The 15,350-nt window shown below is 47.4% G+C and overlaps 2 protein-coding genes across 3 annotated transcripts; both read left to right on the plus strand.

The window, feature by feature from the left end:
- The first annotated feature begins 4,321 nt into the window (after positions 1 to 4,321).
- On the plus strand, positions 4,322 to 6,412 carry LOC123047206 (UBP1-associated protein 2B). Its single transcript, XM_044470702.1, has 2 exons — positions 4,322 to 5,950; positions 6,091 to 6,412. Exon 1 carries the CDS (start codon positions 4,412 to 4,414, stop codon positions 5,939 to 5,941), a length of 1,530 nt encoding a protein of 509 aa, XP_044326637.1. The 5' UTR covers positions 4,322 to 4,411; the 3' UTR covers positions 5,942 to 5,950; positions 6,091 to 6,412.
- Positions 6,413 to 11,571: 5,159 nt separating this feature from the next.
- On the plus strand, positions 11,572 to 14,920 carry LOC123047207 (prothymosin alpha-B). 2 transcript variants are annotated; one of them, XM_044470703.1, is made up of 3 exons: positions 11,572 to 12,213; positions 12,820 to 12,927; positions 14,224 to 14,920. In XM_044470703.1, exons 2-3 carry the CDS (start codon positions 12,844 to 12,846, stop codon positions 14,659 to 14,661), a joined length of 522 nt encoding a protein of 173 aa, XP_044326638.1. In that variant the 5' UTR covers positions 11,572 to 12,213; positions 12,820 to 12,843; the 3' UTR covers positions 14,662 to 14,920. The 2 variants fall into 2 exon arrangements, with proteins under 2 accessions (XP_044326638.1, XP_044326640.1); XM_044470705.1 differs by lacking the exons at positions 11,572 to 12,213; positions 12,820 to 12,927 and adding an exon at positions 13,034 to 13,733.
- The last annotated feature ends 430 nt before the right edge of the window (positions 14,921 to 15,350 follow it).

Genomic DNA, 15,350 nt, shown 5'->3' on the forward strand with positions numbered 1-15,350 from the left:
TCTTCTTCCTAAGGAGAACATGGGCGTTAGAATGACTTGAGGGCATAGACCCTAGGCGTGAAATTCGCACGCCGTACTGTTGCACCGGAGTCTCGATCTGGTCCGCACTTCTTTTTTGCCCGCCTGGCTTTAGCGGCCCTTGTTGGCCACCCACCGCGGGCCCGACACTCTGCCTCAAGGATTTCCCCTGCAAAACGAAACACTATTGGTCTACAACATTCAAAATAAGACATGGGTGGATCTCCTTCAAAGTACCAGGACTTCGGTCTCGGCTACCTTTGAGGCTGGAAGTAATCCGGGATAGTCGGCCGTAATGGCCACTAAGGTGTTGTCCTTACTCAATTGATGAAACACCCCATCAATTAACTCCACACATAAGTCCGGATCCTCTTGGGAATCCGGGTTGAGGGACCGTTCCGGGTCCTCGGGTTGTGGGGGAGAGTTGTTGATCTCCTTCACCGTCTGGCGTAACTCCTGCATTAATATCACCAGGCTGAATACTCAACCATGGGAATTTTGAAAGCGGGTAGATAAGTGAAATTGTTCGCTTACCCAACTTGGAGGATTGTACATGGAGAATCCGCCCTCCGGGTTGGCACGGATGAATTCCTCTTCTTCTCCCTTGTACAAAGCGAATAAAATTATCGTTAAGGTGGCGGCCGAATCTGGCCCCTTACGACCGCACCGGGTTGCGTCGTCCTTCCCGTTGACATCCCACTTGGGGTGGCCTCTGTACTGAAGCGGCTGCACCCCTCACGTAATGCATATGGCCATGACCTTGATCATGGTCAGTCCGGAATGAGCCAACAACCTTATCCGGCTCATCAGGTAAAGGACGTCCCTGTCAGTTTCCCTCTGAGGGTTCCGCGGACGCCAGCTCAGGCGCTTCTTCAACGGAGCATTATTGAACTCAGGGAGGCCGATCTGTACAGGGTCCGGCAGGGGGACGTCATCTATATAGAACCACTCTGAGGGCTAGTCCTCGGACGCCCTCTTTGGGGTATCGGATAGATATCCGGTCCCAGCGATGCGCCATAGTTTGGCTCCGCCCACTTGATAAATAGACCCCTCCTGAGAACGGGGCACGAGGCAAAACAACCTCTTCCACAGCGCGAAATGGGCCTCAACGCCCAAAAATAGTTCGCATAGGGCCACGAAGCCCACAATGTGCAGATGGAGGCAGGCGTGAGGTGGTGTAGTTGGAGGCCGTAGAACTCCAGCAACCCTCGGAGAAACGGATGGATTGGAAATCCGAGTCCTCTTATTAAATAAGGGACTAGGCATACCCGCTCTCCTCGAGAAGGATGGGGGATGCTCTCTGCTTGCTCTCCGTCGCTATAAGTGGCGATCCCAGCCCGAACTGGGACCATATATGCTGGGGGAAGGAGCCCCTTGGATTGAAGCACTACGAGTTCACTATGCGGGACGGAGCATCTCTCCCAATCCCCAGGCTTGGGGCTGGGAGCGCGAGAGGAGGAGCCGGGTCGGTTGTCCATGATGGAATGGATTTTTTGGTCAGAAGTGCTCCGGTGAAAGCTTGCGAAGAGGAGATGGTGTGGTTCGGATCTAGATCCCCGTCTCTTTTTATAGACAGCTTATTTGAGTCGCTAGGGGGGATAATGCAAAAATACCCTGGCTTTTCGCATTCGTTCAACACGTGGAAAATGGCCTTTATTGGGCGTGGAAGCCAAGGAGTGCAACATTTATCAGAAGCCGGACACTATTCTACAAGTATATGAAGCTGAAGAAGAACCCGCCTTGCAATGCCGAAGACAATCTGCGCACCGGACTCGTCATCATCGAAGCCTGGTTCGGGGGCTACTGAGGGAGTCCTGGATTAGGGGGTGTCCGGATGGCCGGACTGTGACCTTTGGCCGGACTCCCGGACTATGAAGATACAAGATTGAAGACTTTGTCCCGTGTCCGGATAGGGACTTTCCTTGGCGTGGAAGGCAAGCTTGGCAATACGATATGAAGATCTCCTCCCATTGTAACCGACTCTGTGTAACCCTAGCCCTCTCTGGTGTCTATATAAACCGGAGAGTTTTAGTCCGTAGGACGAACAAAAATCATACCATAGGCTAGCTTCTAGGGTTTAGCCTCTCTGATCTCGTGGTAGATCAACTCTTGTAATACCCATACCATCAATATTAATCAAGCAGGAGTAGGGTTTTACCTCCACCGAGAGGGCCCGAACCTGGGTAAAAACATCGTGTCCCTTGTCTCCTGTTACCATCCGCCTAGACGCACAGTTCGGGACCCCCTACCCGAGATCCGCCGGTTTTGACACCGGCAATGGTGGTGGAGTACAATGACATAAAATAATTATGGCACGATTTATGATTACATGGCTTTTTGAACGTCCCGAAAGAGAAAACACAAAACCACTTCTAAAAAACGGATAATGAATCCAACGTTTTTTCTCCATCAATTGACGTGGAAAGGGAGACTCGTAGCCAAATGTTCTAGGATAAACCGTCAAGGCTATTGGCGCGGTTATTTCCACTTTTGCTCACATGTACATTTGAACCACACGTGCCAGATGTACCACCGCCGTGTTTGTTATTTTTCCGTTTCACGTGCATGCTCTTTTCTCCCCCTAACGACTGATAAACAAGACATGCATGTTTAATAAATAAGTAAGTTAAGATTACACGAGCACATTTAAGGTAACAACGGAGTACAATGACATAAAATGTGACACGATTTATGATTACATGGCTTTTCAAACTTTTCGATAAGAGAAAAAACCCGAAACCACTTCCAGAAAAATGGATAACGAATCCAGTGTATTTACTCCATCCCTTAATGTGAAAAGGGAGACTCATGGCCAAATGTTCTAGGAGAAACCATCAAGGCCACTTGCGGCGATTATTTCCACTTTTGCTCGCACGTACATTTGAACCACACGTGCCAGATGTACCCCCTTCGCGTTTGTGGTTTTCCGTTTCACGTGCTTGCTCTTTTCATCCCCTAATGCCTGACAGACAACACATGCATGGCTAATAAATAAGGAAGTTATGATTACACGAGCACATTCAACGTGGCGGCCTACAAGGACATAAAATAGTTGTGACACTATTTAAGATTACATGACTTTTCGAACTTTCCGAGAAGAGAAAAAAAACGAAACCACTTCTGAAAAAATGGATAACGAATCCAACGTTTTTTCTCCATCCCTTGACGTGGAAAGGGAGACTCATGGCCAAATGTTCTAGGAGAAACCATCAAGGCTACTGGCGGAGGTTATTTCCACTCTTGCTCGCACGTACATTTGAACCACACGTGTCAGATATACCCCCTTCCTGTTTGTGGTTTTCTGTTTCATGTGCATGCTCTCTCCTCCCCCTTAATGCTTGACAGACGGCACATGCATGGCTAATAAATAAGGAAGTTAAGGTTACACGAGCACATTTAACCTGGCGGCGGAGTACAACGTCATAAAATAATTGTGACACGATTTAAGATTACCTGTCTTTTCGAACCTCCCGAGAAGAGAAAACAACTAAACCACTTATAGAAAAAAAGTGATAACGAATCCAACATTTTTTCTGCCTTCTTTGACATGGAAAGAGAAACTAATGTCCAAATGTTCCAGGAAAAACCATGAAGGCTATTGGTGGCCGTTATTTCCACTAGTACTTGCACGTAAATTTGGACAACACGTGCGAGATGTACCCCCTTCCTGATTTCTCTCACGTGCACGCTCTCTCCTCCCCCTAACGCCCAACAGACCACACATGCATGTGTAATAAAAGAAGAAAGTTAATTAAGATTACACAAGCACATTTAAGGTGGCGGAGAAGTACAACGACATAAAATAATTGCGACATGATCTTAGTGCCTAATAAACTGGGACTCCGGACTTTTGCTTAGCTTAACAAACCAGAAAAAAAAGAGGGAGCATGCTATTTTCCTCCCAAGCCCAATAACGGGAATTTGAATGGGCCAGCTGACTTGATTCCACCAATTTTTTTTTTTTTTGAGACATACTTGATTCCACCAACTAGCAAGTACATCTCAAAACCAAACAACACAACTAGAATCTAAGCCCGTTGCATCTTTTTGATGCGTAAATTCAAGCCCAGTGCATCCTTTTGCCATTGTCACTCAATTCAGTCCCTCCATCACAATGATGGCATCCAAACAGATAAATGAATGGGCTCTCCATGGCCGTCATGACCTGGGCCGAAGCCAGAAGGCCCCCTACAAACCGGCCCAGGTTTTCATGGGCCGCATGCGGCCGCCGCCGGCCTGCCGCCGGTGTCCCACACGTTATTAGTCCACCCCAATCCCCTCGGCTCGCCCGTGACAGCGTGTCTGGAAATCCCAATCTGCGCCTCCGCCTCCGCCCCGCACCTGCGCCTAAAACCCTAGCTCGCCTCCCCCCTCCCCGCCCCGCCCCGCCCCCATGGCGCCGAAGAAGCGGAAGGCGGATCCGGCGGCGGCGGCCGCCGCCGACCCCGCCGCCCACCACGAGAAGCCCGAGCAGAAGCCCCGCGTCGGGACCATCTACTACCCCATCACCGACGACCCCCCGGAGCCGGCCGCGGACGCCGCCGCCGCCGCCGCCCTGGTGGAGGAGGACCTCGCCTACGACTACGAGGAGGAGGACGTCACCAAGCTGCTCGAGCCGCTCTCCCGGGAGCAGCTCGTCGCGCTGCTCCGCGCGGCCGCCGAGGCCAGCCCCGCCACCATGGCGGCCGTGCGCCGCGCGGCCGAGTCCGACCCCGCCAGCAGGAAGCTCTTCGTGCACGGCCTCGGCTGGGGCGCCGGGGTCGAGGACCTCCGCTCCGCCTTCTCCCGCTTCGGCGAGCTCGAGGACTGCCGCGTCATCACGGACAAGCAGTCCGGCAAGTCCAAGGGCTACGGCTTCGTCCTCTACCAGTCCCGCACCTCGGCGCTCCGCGCCCTCCGCCGCCCCCAGCTCGAAATCGGCGGCCGCCTCGCCTTCTGCCACCTCGCCGCCTCGGGCCCCGCTCCCCCGGCCTCCCACTCCCAGAACCCTAGCTCCAACGCCAACGCCGGCTCGGGTGCCGCCAACAACAGCGCCCCCGCTTCCTCCTCCTCGCTGCCTGACAACATGCAGCGCAAGATCTTTGTTGGCAACGTGCACGCTGATGTTGATGTAAATCGCCTCTATGAGTACTTCTCGCAGTTTGGTGAGATTGAAGAGGGGCCGCTGGGCTTTGACAAGAGCACCGGCAAGCCGAAGGGGTTTGCGCTGTTTGTTTACAAGTCTGTGGACAGTGCTCGCCGCGCCCTGGAGGAGCCTATGAGGAATTTTGATGGCAAGATGCTCAATGTGCAGAAGGCCATAGATGGGAGGGCAAAGGGCTCATCCGGGTCGAACTCCAGTGCTAACAATGCCAATGCCACCGCTGCTTCTACACAAATGACTGTGCCCTCTATTGCCGCCATTAATCCATATGATCCATCAGCATATGGTGCCGCTGCTGTTCATGACATGGGGTTCGCCCAGCAAGCTGCCTTGCTGGGGATGGGTGCACAGCAGCAAGCGTTTGCGCAGCCCAACACTGCAATGCTGGCCATGATGGCAGCTGCGATGCAGAACCCAGCCATGCTTGCATCGCTAAATCCAGCTTTTGCTGCTGCTGCATTGGGCGCCGGGGGGCAAGCTGGCATTCCTGGTTTTGGAGCTCAGGGCTTTGGGACACAAGGGTTTGGGGCTGCTGGTGTCAATTTTCCAAATGCAGCAGGTCTTCAGGGAGCTGCAGCATATCAAGGAGGGCCTCCTGGTTTTCAGGGGACACCTGGGTTCCCCACTTCTGCTGGGTTTCAGGTCGGCCAAGCAGCTTCCCAAACGGGCACTGCTGCAGCGGCCACTGGTGCTGCTGCTGGTTATCAGGCTGGATCTGCTGGGCAGGGCCAAGTGTCCAACACCCAGATTGGTGGCACTGGTTTTCAGGGTGGCTATTGACAGCACTAGGTATATCAACAACTCACAGCCTCTTCTATTCCAATGCCACACTCACTACTATTGACTTGAGTTCTTTCAATCTCTATGCATTCTTTCTGAGTTGGTGATTTTGCTCTATAGATTTCTGATTGATTCTCCCTATGTTTTAGTTTGGCATCTGCTGGTCGTGGTTCGTTCGTGTGGTTTTGCATTCGGATGGATTTTGAGCCTGTGTGGTGCCGAAGTATTGCAGAAGGGCTGTTGACTTTTACTGTCAGATGCTTTCGAATCAAATACCTTTGGGGCAGTATTTGCAGAAGGAACTTTCTTGAAGTATTTATGTTGTTTCTATCGCCGACTATGTAGTTTTCCAGTTGCAACTTCATCATGTACCTTATAGTTCTGTAGTTGGTTTCATGTACTGAAGTATCTGTATTTGGCTACTTGGGTTGTCGTCTGGTCTTAATGATAATGTCGAATGGTTTCTGGGAACTTGATCTCATTCTGGTTGCAGTTGCTGTGGGATTTGGAGGAATGGGATATTCATATCTTTTGCATCCATCCTGGTAATTTCTGACTTGAGGTTGAGTTTGACAGCTGTGGACTTTAAATCTGCAGTTACAGGGAGCTTTATTCTCTTGGAAGTTGCTTCTTAAAGTGGCCACTGTTTTACTTTAGCCATGAGAATTAGGTTTGAAGCGCGTGGCATTATATACAATCTCAAATCAGCGGTGTGCATTTAAGGGTGGTAATCAACTGATCATAATTTATTAAAAGAAATTAGACCAATAGGGCTTAGCGGCGGTGGCTTTATAGTTAAGGGGAGACAACCATGAGGCCCACTGCAAAGCACAGGGCTTGGACACGGGTGGCAGGCTTGGTGCTCGCCCATGCACAACACCTATAGCCAACTCGACGAACAGTTTCTCAACTGATCGTAATAATTCATAACATGACCTCTTCGAGGCATGTTCTTTACAAAGTATCTTGAACTCATGTTTGTTCATTCTCATTGCGCAACCAGTTATGCCTTGGCTTTTCATAAGTAGGTTCCAAATTGAGTAATTATTCGGTAATGGTATATTGATATTTGTTTGAAATGACTTGATCTTCTTTTCACCTCCCTGTTCTTGCTGGTGGTCTTGATTTTAACTAAGCAGTCCGTAATGTACTGGTAGACACTGTCGTCTTATGTTGTGTTTGTATAGTGGGTTTGATTAACAATTTGGGCTATACAAAAATGATAAAAATCATTGCGTTCAAATCCAAGCAGAGAATTATCTGATATCCATCATATTCTCCGCATGTTATTCATCTTGTTGTTGTGTATGTAGCAAAATCCTGGATGCTATAGCTGAAGTTGCTGTTGTTCAATGTTGCTCAGTTGTCCATTTTATCCATTTTTGTTATGACAACAGTGACATAGTTTAAATATGTCTAATGTTTAGGCAAGAAATAGGCGGATCCGGAAATAGTTAAGTAGGAGTGGATTGGAATCTAGAATTTTATCATACCATTCTAGTTGCATTGCAGTGCGATTTGGAGGATAATCATCTCTTTTGCATTTATTTCCTGGTAATTTCTCGCTTGACGCCGAGTTTGACAGTTGTGGCCTTTAAATCTTCAATTATAGGGAGTTTTATTCTCCTTGGAAGTTGCTGCTTAAAGTAGGCACTGTTCACTTTAATCATAAGATAAGAAATACGTTTGGAGGGCGCCTCACCTTCACATTATATGCCATCTTGAGATAGTGGGGTGCATTTAAGGCTGGTGATCAACTGATCATAATTCATTAATGAAACTGCCATGCGCACGACGTTTTCTGGCTGATATGCACACACCACTGAATTGAACAGGGTACGGGTGCTGGCAAAATGCATCTTGTGGTGGCTGCAGCGTGTCGGCTGTAAATCGGCAGCAGTATTGTCGTTCACATAGCAGCGCTCGTTCATTGATAGTAATAACTAGACTAATAGGGGTTAGCCGCTGTGTCTTTATAATGAAGGAGAGACAACCACAAGGCACCCAGGCATGATCACGGGTCGTGGGCTCGGCACACATCCACCCGCACACCTAATGGCCAACTGGTCGTGTTCAGTTTCTCAACTGATCATAATTCATCAGAAACATGACCTCTTCAAGGCATGTTCTGTGCAAACTAAGTGTCTTCAACGTCATTATAGAAGATCAAAGTGTAGCACTCAGAACTCATGTTTGGTCAGTCTCTTTGCGAAACAATTCATGCCTTGGCCTTTCATAATTAGTTGCCTGGGTAGGCATTTCTTTTTGTTGTAATACACTAATCGAATCAAATTTCTAATGATGTTAATTTGCTTGTGTTACATATGCTGATCAGCCAACAACAAACAAGTAGCAAAATAGATGACTATTCTATAATGGCAATTGATACTTATTTGATTTGCAATGATTTGATCATTTGTTTTGCTTCCGTGTTCTTGATTTTAACAAAGTCAGTCCACAAACATCACCAGAAGTCTGCTGGTAAACAATGAAGGGTTTTGTTGGCTTTCTATAGCTGGTTTGGTTGAACAATTTGGGCTCTAGAAAAATGATATAGATAATTTCCTTCCAATCCAAGTTTAGACTTGTTTTGCCTCCATGTTCTTGCTGATGATCTTTTAGTCCAAACATCACCAGAAGTCTAGTGGTAAACAATGAAGGGTTTTGTTGGTTTTGTATAGCTGGTTTGGTTGAACAATTTGGGCTCCAGAAAAATAATATAAATCATTTCCTTCCAATCCAAGTTTAGACTCGTTTTGCCTCCATGTTCTTGCTGATGATCTTAGTCCAAACATCACCAGAAGTTTACTGGTCAACATTGTCGGGTTTTGTTGGCTTTGTATAGCTGGTTTGATTGAACAATTTGGCTTCTAGAAAAATAATATAAATCATTTCCTTTGAATCCAAGTTTAAACTCGTTTTGCCTCCATGTTCTTGCTGATGATCTTAGTCCAAACATCACCAGAAGTTTACTGGTAAACATTGTTGGCTTTGTATAGCTGGTTTAATTGAACAATTTGGCCTCTAGAAAAATAATAAATTCTGTCCAATACAAGTTTATGCTTGTTTTGCTTCCATGTTCTTGCTGGTGATCTTGATTTTAACCAAGCAGTCCAAACATCACCAGAAGTCAGTAAAAAATGTCGGGTTTTGTTGTCTTTGTATAATGGGTTGATTGAGCAATTTGGGCTCTTGAAAAATGATAACATCATACCCTTCCAATCCAAGTTTAGGCTTGTTTTTCCTCCATGTTCTTGCTGATGGTCTTGATTTTAACCAAGCAGTCCAAACATCACCGGAAATCAACTGGTAAACAATGTCGGGTTATGTTGGCTTTGTATAACGGTTTTGGTTGAACAATTTGGGCTCTAGAAAAATGATAAAAATCATTCCCTTCCAATCCAATATATCCAGCATTCTCTCTGATGGCTATTCAGCTTGTTGTCGTCTGTTACTAAATCGTAATCCCTCCGTAAACAAATATTAGAGCGTTTAGATCACTAAAGTAGTGATCTAAACGCTCTTATATTTGTTTACGGAGGGAGTACATGCTGTAGCTGAAGTTGCTGTAGGTCAATGTTCTTCTGCTGTCTACTGAGGCAAAAGGCAATTTAATAAATATGTCTGATGTTAAGTCCATTGATACGCGGATCCAGAAATAGTTAATTAGATTCGAATAAAGAATATTATCATACCATGGCTGCGTTGGTGTTAAAGTTCAATAAACATGCTTAGAGCGGGCCAGTTATGGAATCAGCAGTGAGCTACTACCTGTCTTTCATTAGTTAGTTAATTTTCTTCTTTCCAGTGGAGGAAGAGTAGATTCTTTTTCTGTTCTGTTGATGGTCTGCCGGAGTATTTTGCCAATGCTTATGCTTTGAGCCCTTGATAGTGTGTATTTGTTTGGTTCTGGCAAGTATCTCATGAATATTTCTGTGGTTCTACCAACGTATAAATGTCTGAATGTTCAGGCTTGGTCAATTTGCATGTGAAAACCACGCTAGTCTAACAAATTAGTAATATTATTTACAAAATCAGGATGCATACTACAAACTTTTGTCAGTTATATAAACATGTTTCTTCTTGCCCATAATCTTGGTTGCCTTGTTTCACTTATCCTTTTCAAGTAGCTACCATCACTATGCTTTTGAGTCTTTTCGTTTAGGTTTAGTGTGGAAGAGTTAGTCCCTTGCGTGGCTATGCTGCATTGGCGTCTTTTTTTTCTGCTTTTCACACCGTTATGGTTGCACTCCTACTGTGTTTAAAGCTTCTGTTGTGGGTGGTTGGAAACTATGCCTTGAAAAATCTTTGTTAGACTCTTTCCGATGGATGAAGTGTTAGATTCTTTTCCTGTTCTCTTGATGGTCTGCCAGAGTGTTTTGACAATGCTTTACGCTCGTTTGGCTAAATACTGGCGCATTTGGCATCTAGTGATACAGCAGTTTCATAAACAGGCGTTTCTCCAATACTGTGGTACTCCCTCCGTCCGGAAATACTTGTCATCAAAATGAATAAAAGGAGATGTATCTAGACATATATTAGTTCTAGATACATCTCCTTTTATCCATTTTGATGACAAGTATTTGTGGACGGAGGGAGTATTTTTTGAGTATTTGAGAAAGAGCTCTGCATCTCACCGAACTGGGAAAAACTCTGGCAGAATTAGCAACTGAAGTATACATTGCCCAGGTATTAAATTACTACGGTTTTGGAATCACTATGCTGTATCTGTTTGGTTCTGGCAAGTATCTCATGGGTACTTCTATGGTTCTGCCAACAGATAAATTTAATGTCTGAACGTTTTCCTGCACTAGAATATAAATTTGTGAAGGATGTCAATTAATTTGGATTAGGGGGAGTAGTAATGTCGTTGGACAAATCAGGATGTAGACGATGATATGAATTGCAGGCATTTTGAGCCTTGAAGTGATGAAAGTCGCAAGCAACAAAATTTTATTGGCTATATAAACGCATTTCTGCTTGCCCATATTCTTACTGTAGTTGCCTTGCCTCTCTTATCCTTTTGAAGTAGTGGTGGTAATTCTGCTTTAAATGTATCCGTCGCTTGTGCTTTTGTGTCTTTTTTTTTTCGTTTATTTAGGTTTAGTGTGAACAGTTTTGTAAAGCTTGTGTTCAGGAATGATGCCTTTGTCAATTTGAAATACCATGCTTGCTGTGGGATCTTGTCGCGCAACGCTTGAGTGGATACGCTGTTTGGGGGTAGATTTTGAGAGAAGTGGTAGATTGAGGTCTTGGTTATGGAGAGCGTGATTTTAGGGTTGCACACAGAGCGGTCGGTGGGTCAGGCAACCTATAGAGCCTTTCTTTTAATGGCGCGGACTCGAGCGTGTTTATCAGCTGATATCCAAAGTTTCTTCTGCCTTGCCGAAGTTAGGAATCCTATTCCCCGACTTGCCATCCCCCCACAAGCATCCAGCTCGCAAAGTGACCTGGTGCCTTTGTTTTTAACGGGAAGCGGCATGGTACTTTCCTGGTGCTGCTAAATGATCTGCATCCGTGTTTTTTCTCTTGGCCTAGACCAGTTTGCTCTCACCAAGGACGCCGTTAAGCATGCCGTGTTACGTACGTGAAGAGAAACGGGATGGGCTCCCACCCCACCTGATCCGACCTGACGTTACACAGATATTTCTCCTCTGCCCGATCCGTCACGGCCGCGTCCTCAGCTACCACAAACCGCTAGCCTTGAATGCTCTTTTCCAGCAAGCATTTTCTTTTCAAGAGCTCCCACCACTCCATGCGGGTGCGAGGACGCGGGGGGGGACACGTCACGCGCAATCCGCCGATGACGCGCTCCTCCCAGCCAGCCGGGCCATGTGTATGACTTCCGGGGCCCGCTCCGCTCCCAACGGGCGGGCGAGGACGGACGACCGGCGCTCTCGGTGGGGATCTGGCCTGGCCTCACGCTGGCCGTTTGATCCGACGATGATGATTATCCCTTCCCTTCCGCCTCTCTCTCGAACGGATTTCCTGCCATGCACCGGGTCCTTCTACAAACCAGCGGCACAAAATCTCTCTTCGCCCCTCGGGTTTGCGGAGAATTTACGCGCCTGCCCTCCGCGCACACATCACTGCCCACCTGCCCTGCTGCCCGCTCCTCTATCCTCTCTCTCTCTCCAGCATCCTCTTTCTCTCCTTCCTCCCATGGAGTCGGCATAGCCACTAGCCGGTTCTGCCCGTTGAGAGCGCTCATATACCCTCCACACCTCCAGATCTGTGGCCTGTTGTAGTCTCTGCCTCCTCAGAACAACAAGGTAACTAACCTCTCTTCTTTATTAACGCATCTCAACTGCTTTTTACTCCTGCTAGTGTGAAGAATAATCATACGTCTCTTGTTCCTCCTGTTAATTAACCCTAGCTGTTAAAACAGATTTTTTTGGCACCTGTTCTAGGCTCTGCTCTGACAGACCACGGCAAATTGTGCTATGAGTTTGTTTGTGTGCACCTGCAGAGCCTGAAACCTTCAGGCTCCAGCACAGATTTTCTCACTCGCTGAGAGGAACACTCTCGTTTTCTCTCTTATCTTTTTGCCTGGCACTTCTGTGAGCTAGTAGCTAGGAGTGGTAAGCATCTGTTCAGAAGAAAAGATGTGTTTTCGCCTCTGTTCTCTGGCCTGCCAGTAGCGGAGGAGGATAGGGTGGGTTTTTGCTAGAATTAGGTGCAACAAAATCTCTGCGAAGAATCGTTTTTTTCTGCCGGCCCAAACCTTGTTGGGAAAGTAAAATGTTGCGGGCGGAGGTTTTAAGGTTCCCTGCTGCTGCTTGTGTGCTGCTGCTGCCTCTTCTAACGGTAAAAGTAAAAACCTTATCTCTGACCGACTGACGTGCTGATTTCTCTTCCTGCCCACGTGTTGTGTTCAGCCCCCGCAGCCGCGCCCGGATCGGATGGACACCGCCATGCACCCCGCCGGCGCCGACGACGGCGGCCTCGCCGACCCGCTCACCGGCAACGCGGGCACAGGCACCGAGGTAAAACCCAGACGAAATCTCTGCTACAAAAATCACGTCTCTCTTTTCCCTTTTTCTTTGTCGTTATACTACTACTATTTTCGTGCGGGTTACTTTGATGTTCTTTTTCTACCCTCGAGCAGCATGCGCGTATTTTTTTTATAATAAAAAAGATGAAAGAAAAAAATATCACGGCCGTTTCATTCATGCTGCTGCTTTTGTACCGTTGTGAGAGTGAGATATGGTTTGGACTTTTCCGGATGCGGAACCGTGTGGTGCGCTCTAGGCTGCGGTTTTCGGTCGTGGGCTTCAGTTCCGCGGTGGTGGGCCCTGCGTCAGCCCGCTCCTTGCTTGCTTCTTTATTACAGCTCCTTGCCACTCGGGCCCGAATATTCGCTCCCCACAGGCCACGCGAATATGCCTTCAGAGATGCGCTCTCTCTCTCTCTGAGAAGAAAAAACTTCGTAGCTTAACCTGTAAGCAGCAGGTCTAGCAGGTGCTTAGGTCAAGTCAAGTGACGGTATTATGCTACGGTTAATCACTTTCTTAAGCCTGAGACAGGCTGTCTTTGACGCGAGAGCTGTCGCTCCCGTGGCCCCACCTGTCTGTGTCTGCTCGCCATTGAGAGCGACACAGGGGACTTTTCTGTAATTATTTGCGGTGGGGGGTCCTCTGACTAGAGATATTTGTGATAGGGTCGCTTTCTCCTCTCCACTGTCCATGTTTGTCCACAAAGCCAAGGGGCTTCGCTGCAAGTGAGCACCACATGGTTTTGTCATTTCTGTGCTCCCAGCCACAACATGGTCCAGAGGAGAGTAGCATACAAGGTATGGAACTGCGTGGACTTGCTTGTGGTTATGGAGGTAGATCTTTGTGACACTCTGAAATAGATTCAGAAGATATATGGGTTGAAGGTAAACTGGCTGAGTTATATGTGTAAATAATGAAACTGAGGTTGTTCAGCCTCTTTATAAGTGAGGAACTGAGGGGTGAGATCAGGCTACACTAGCCTGAAGCTTCGGCTGATCTGCTCCTTTCCTGCTAAAGTGCTGAGGTCTAACAAACAGTACACAGCAGCCAATTCTAGGATAGCAAACAGGGTTGTTGTTTATTGGGCTATGCTCTTCTTGCTCACTAATATGAGATGCTGAGTTTACCTTCCATTAAGAACAACCAATGATCTGCTACCATGCCCCTTGTTATTGACTAGCTTTTGCTGCTCCTGTGTTGTGCTTGTGGGGTTTTTCAGTTTTGTTTCAAGCTTTGGTCTGGATGTTGGTACTGTGACTTAACTATGTTTGCCTGATCGTTGTACAGGGCATTATTTGTGGTATGCCAGACTTCAAGATGGGTGGAAAGAGGGGCGATGAATCTGCCCCTACTGATGCTGGTGATGAAGACGGCGAAGATGATGACGGGGATGAGGATGGTGACTTCGCGGAGGGCGAAGAGGAAATCTCGGAAGGAGAGGAGTATGACAACCCCAAGGCCAGTGACGCCAAGAAGAAACAAATAGGCGAGGGTGAGGAGAATGGCGAGGATGATGAGGAAGAACAAGAGGAGCAGGAGGGTGGAGGAGGTGACGACGATGATGATGACGACGACAACGACGATGACAATGAGGACGACGACGATGATGACGATGATGTCGCTGCTGAAGACGATGGAGATGGAGTAGAAGAGGAGGATGATGACGATGATGAGGAGGAGGACGATGAGGACTCGCTCCAGCCCCCGAAGAAGAGGAAGAAGTGAAGCCCTTCGACGCGGCTGCTTTAGTCACCATGCGACGAGATGTGCCTGTCCTTCACTGTGTTCTGGAAACTTTCCTTAGAGTTAAAAATGCCCCCACACGATCACAATGTGTGGGCTTGTAGGAGCGATTAGAGGGAACTTTGTTGTCACCGTTGCTTTGCTTCTGTGGAGTTGATCGAACAGATGTTTCGCTAACATAATTGTACCTGAGTGGCGAAAGCCTCAAGATTTGAATATGTCAGTCAACTCTTTTTATCTCCTTCCGGCATCGTGTTCCGTGCAATCTTGTTCAGAACACATTGTGTTGGTAGCTCCTTAAATAAGGCCAAATCACATTGTTGATAGCTCCTGGATTTATCGTGGGTGCTGTCTGGTTTCTGCATAATTCTGCTGATGATGACGACTAGATAATTACGGCAATGTCTAGATATATGGCTTGTTAGTGTAGTATTTTCTAGATAATTAAACAGAACATCTTTGTACAAAAGAAAATAAAGAGAACATCTCCCTTGGTCTTTGCACACTGTCCAAGCGGCATGGCTCAGATGTCACACCCATAAGCGTGCTCTAGGAAGGTGCCACTGATGCCACCCTTCAGGCCTTGTTCGGTTACACCCCTCCACAAGAGGATTGAAGGGGATTTGGGGAGGTTTTGACTTGTAGAGGATTAAATCCACTTCAATCCCTGC

Source organism: Triticum aestivum, chromosome 2B (assembly GCF_018294505.1).
Source record: "Triticum aestivum cultivar Chinese Spring chromosome 2B, IWGSC CS RefSeq v2.1, whole genome shotgun sequence".
Classification (NCBI taxonomy): domain Eukaryota; kingdom Viridiplantae; phylum Streptophyta; class Magnoliopsida; order Poales; family Poaceae; genus Triticum; species Triticum aestivum.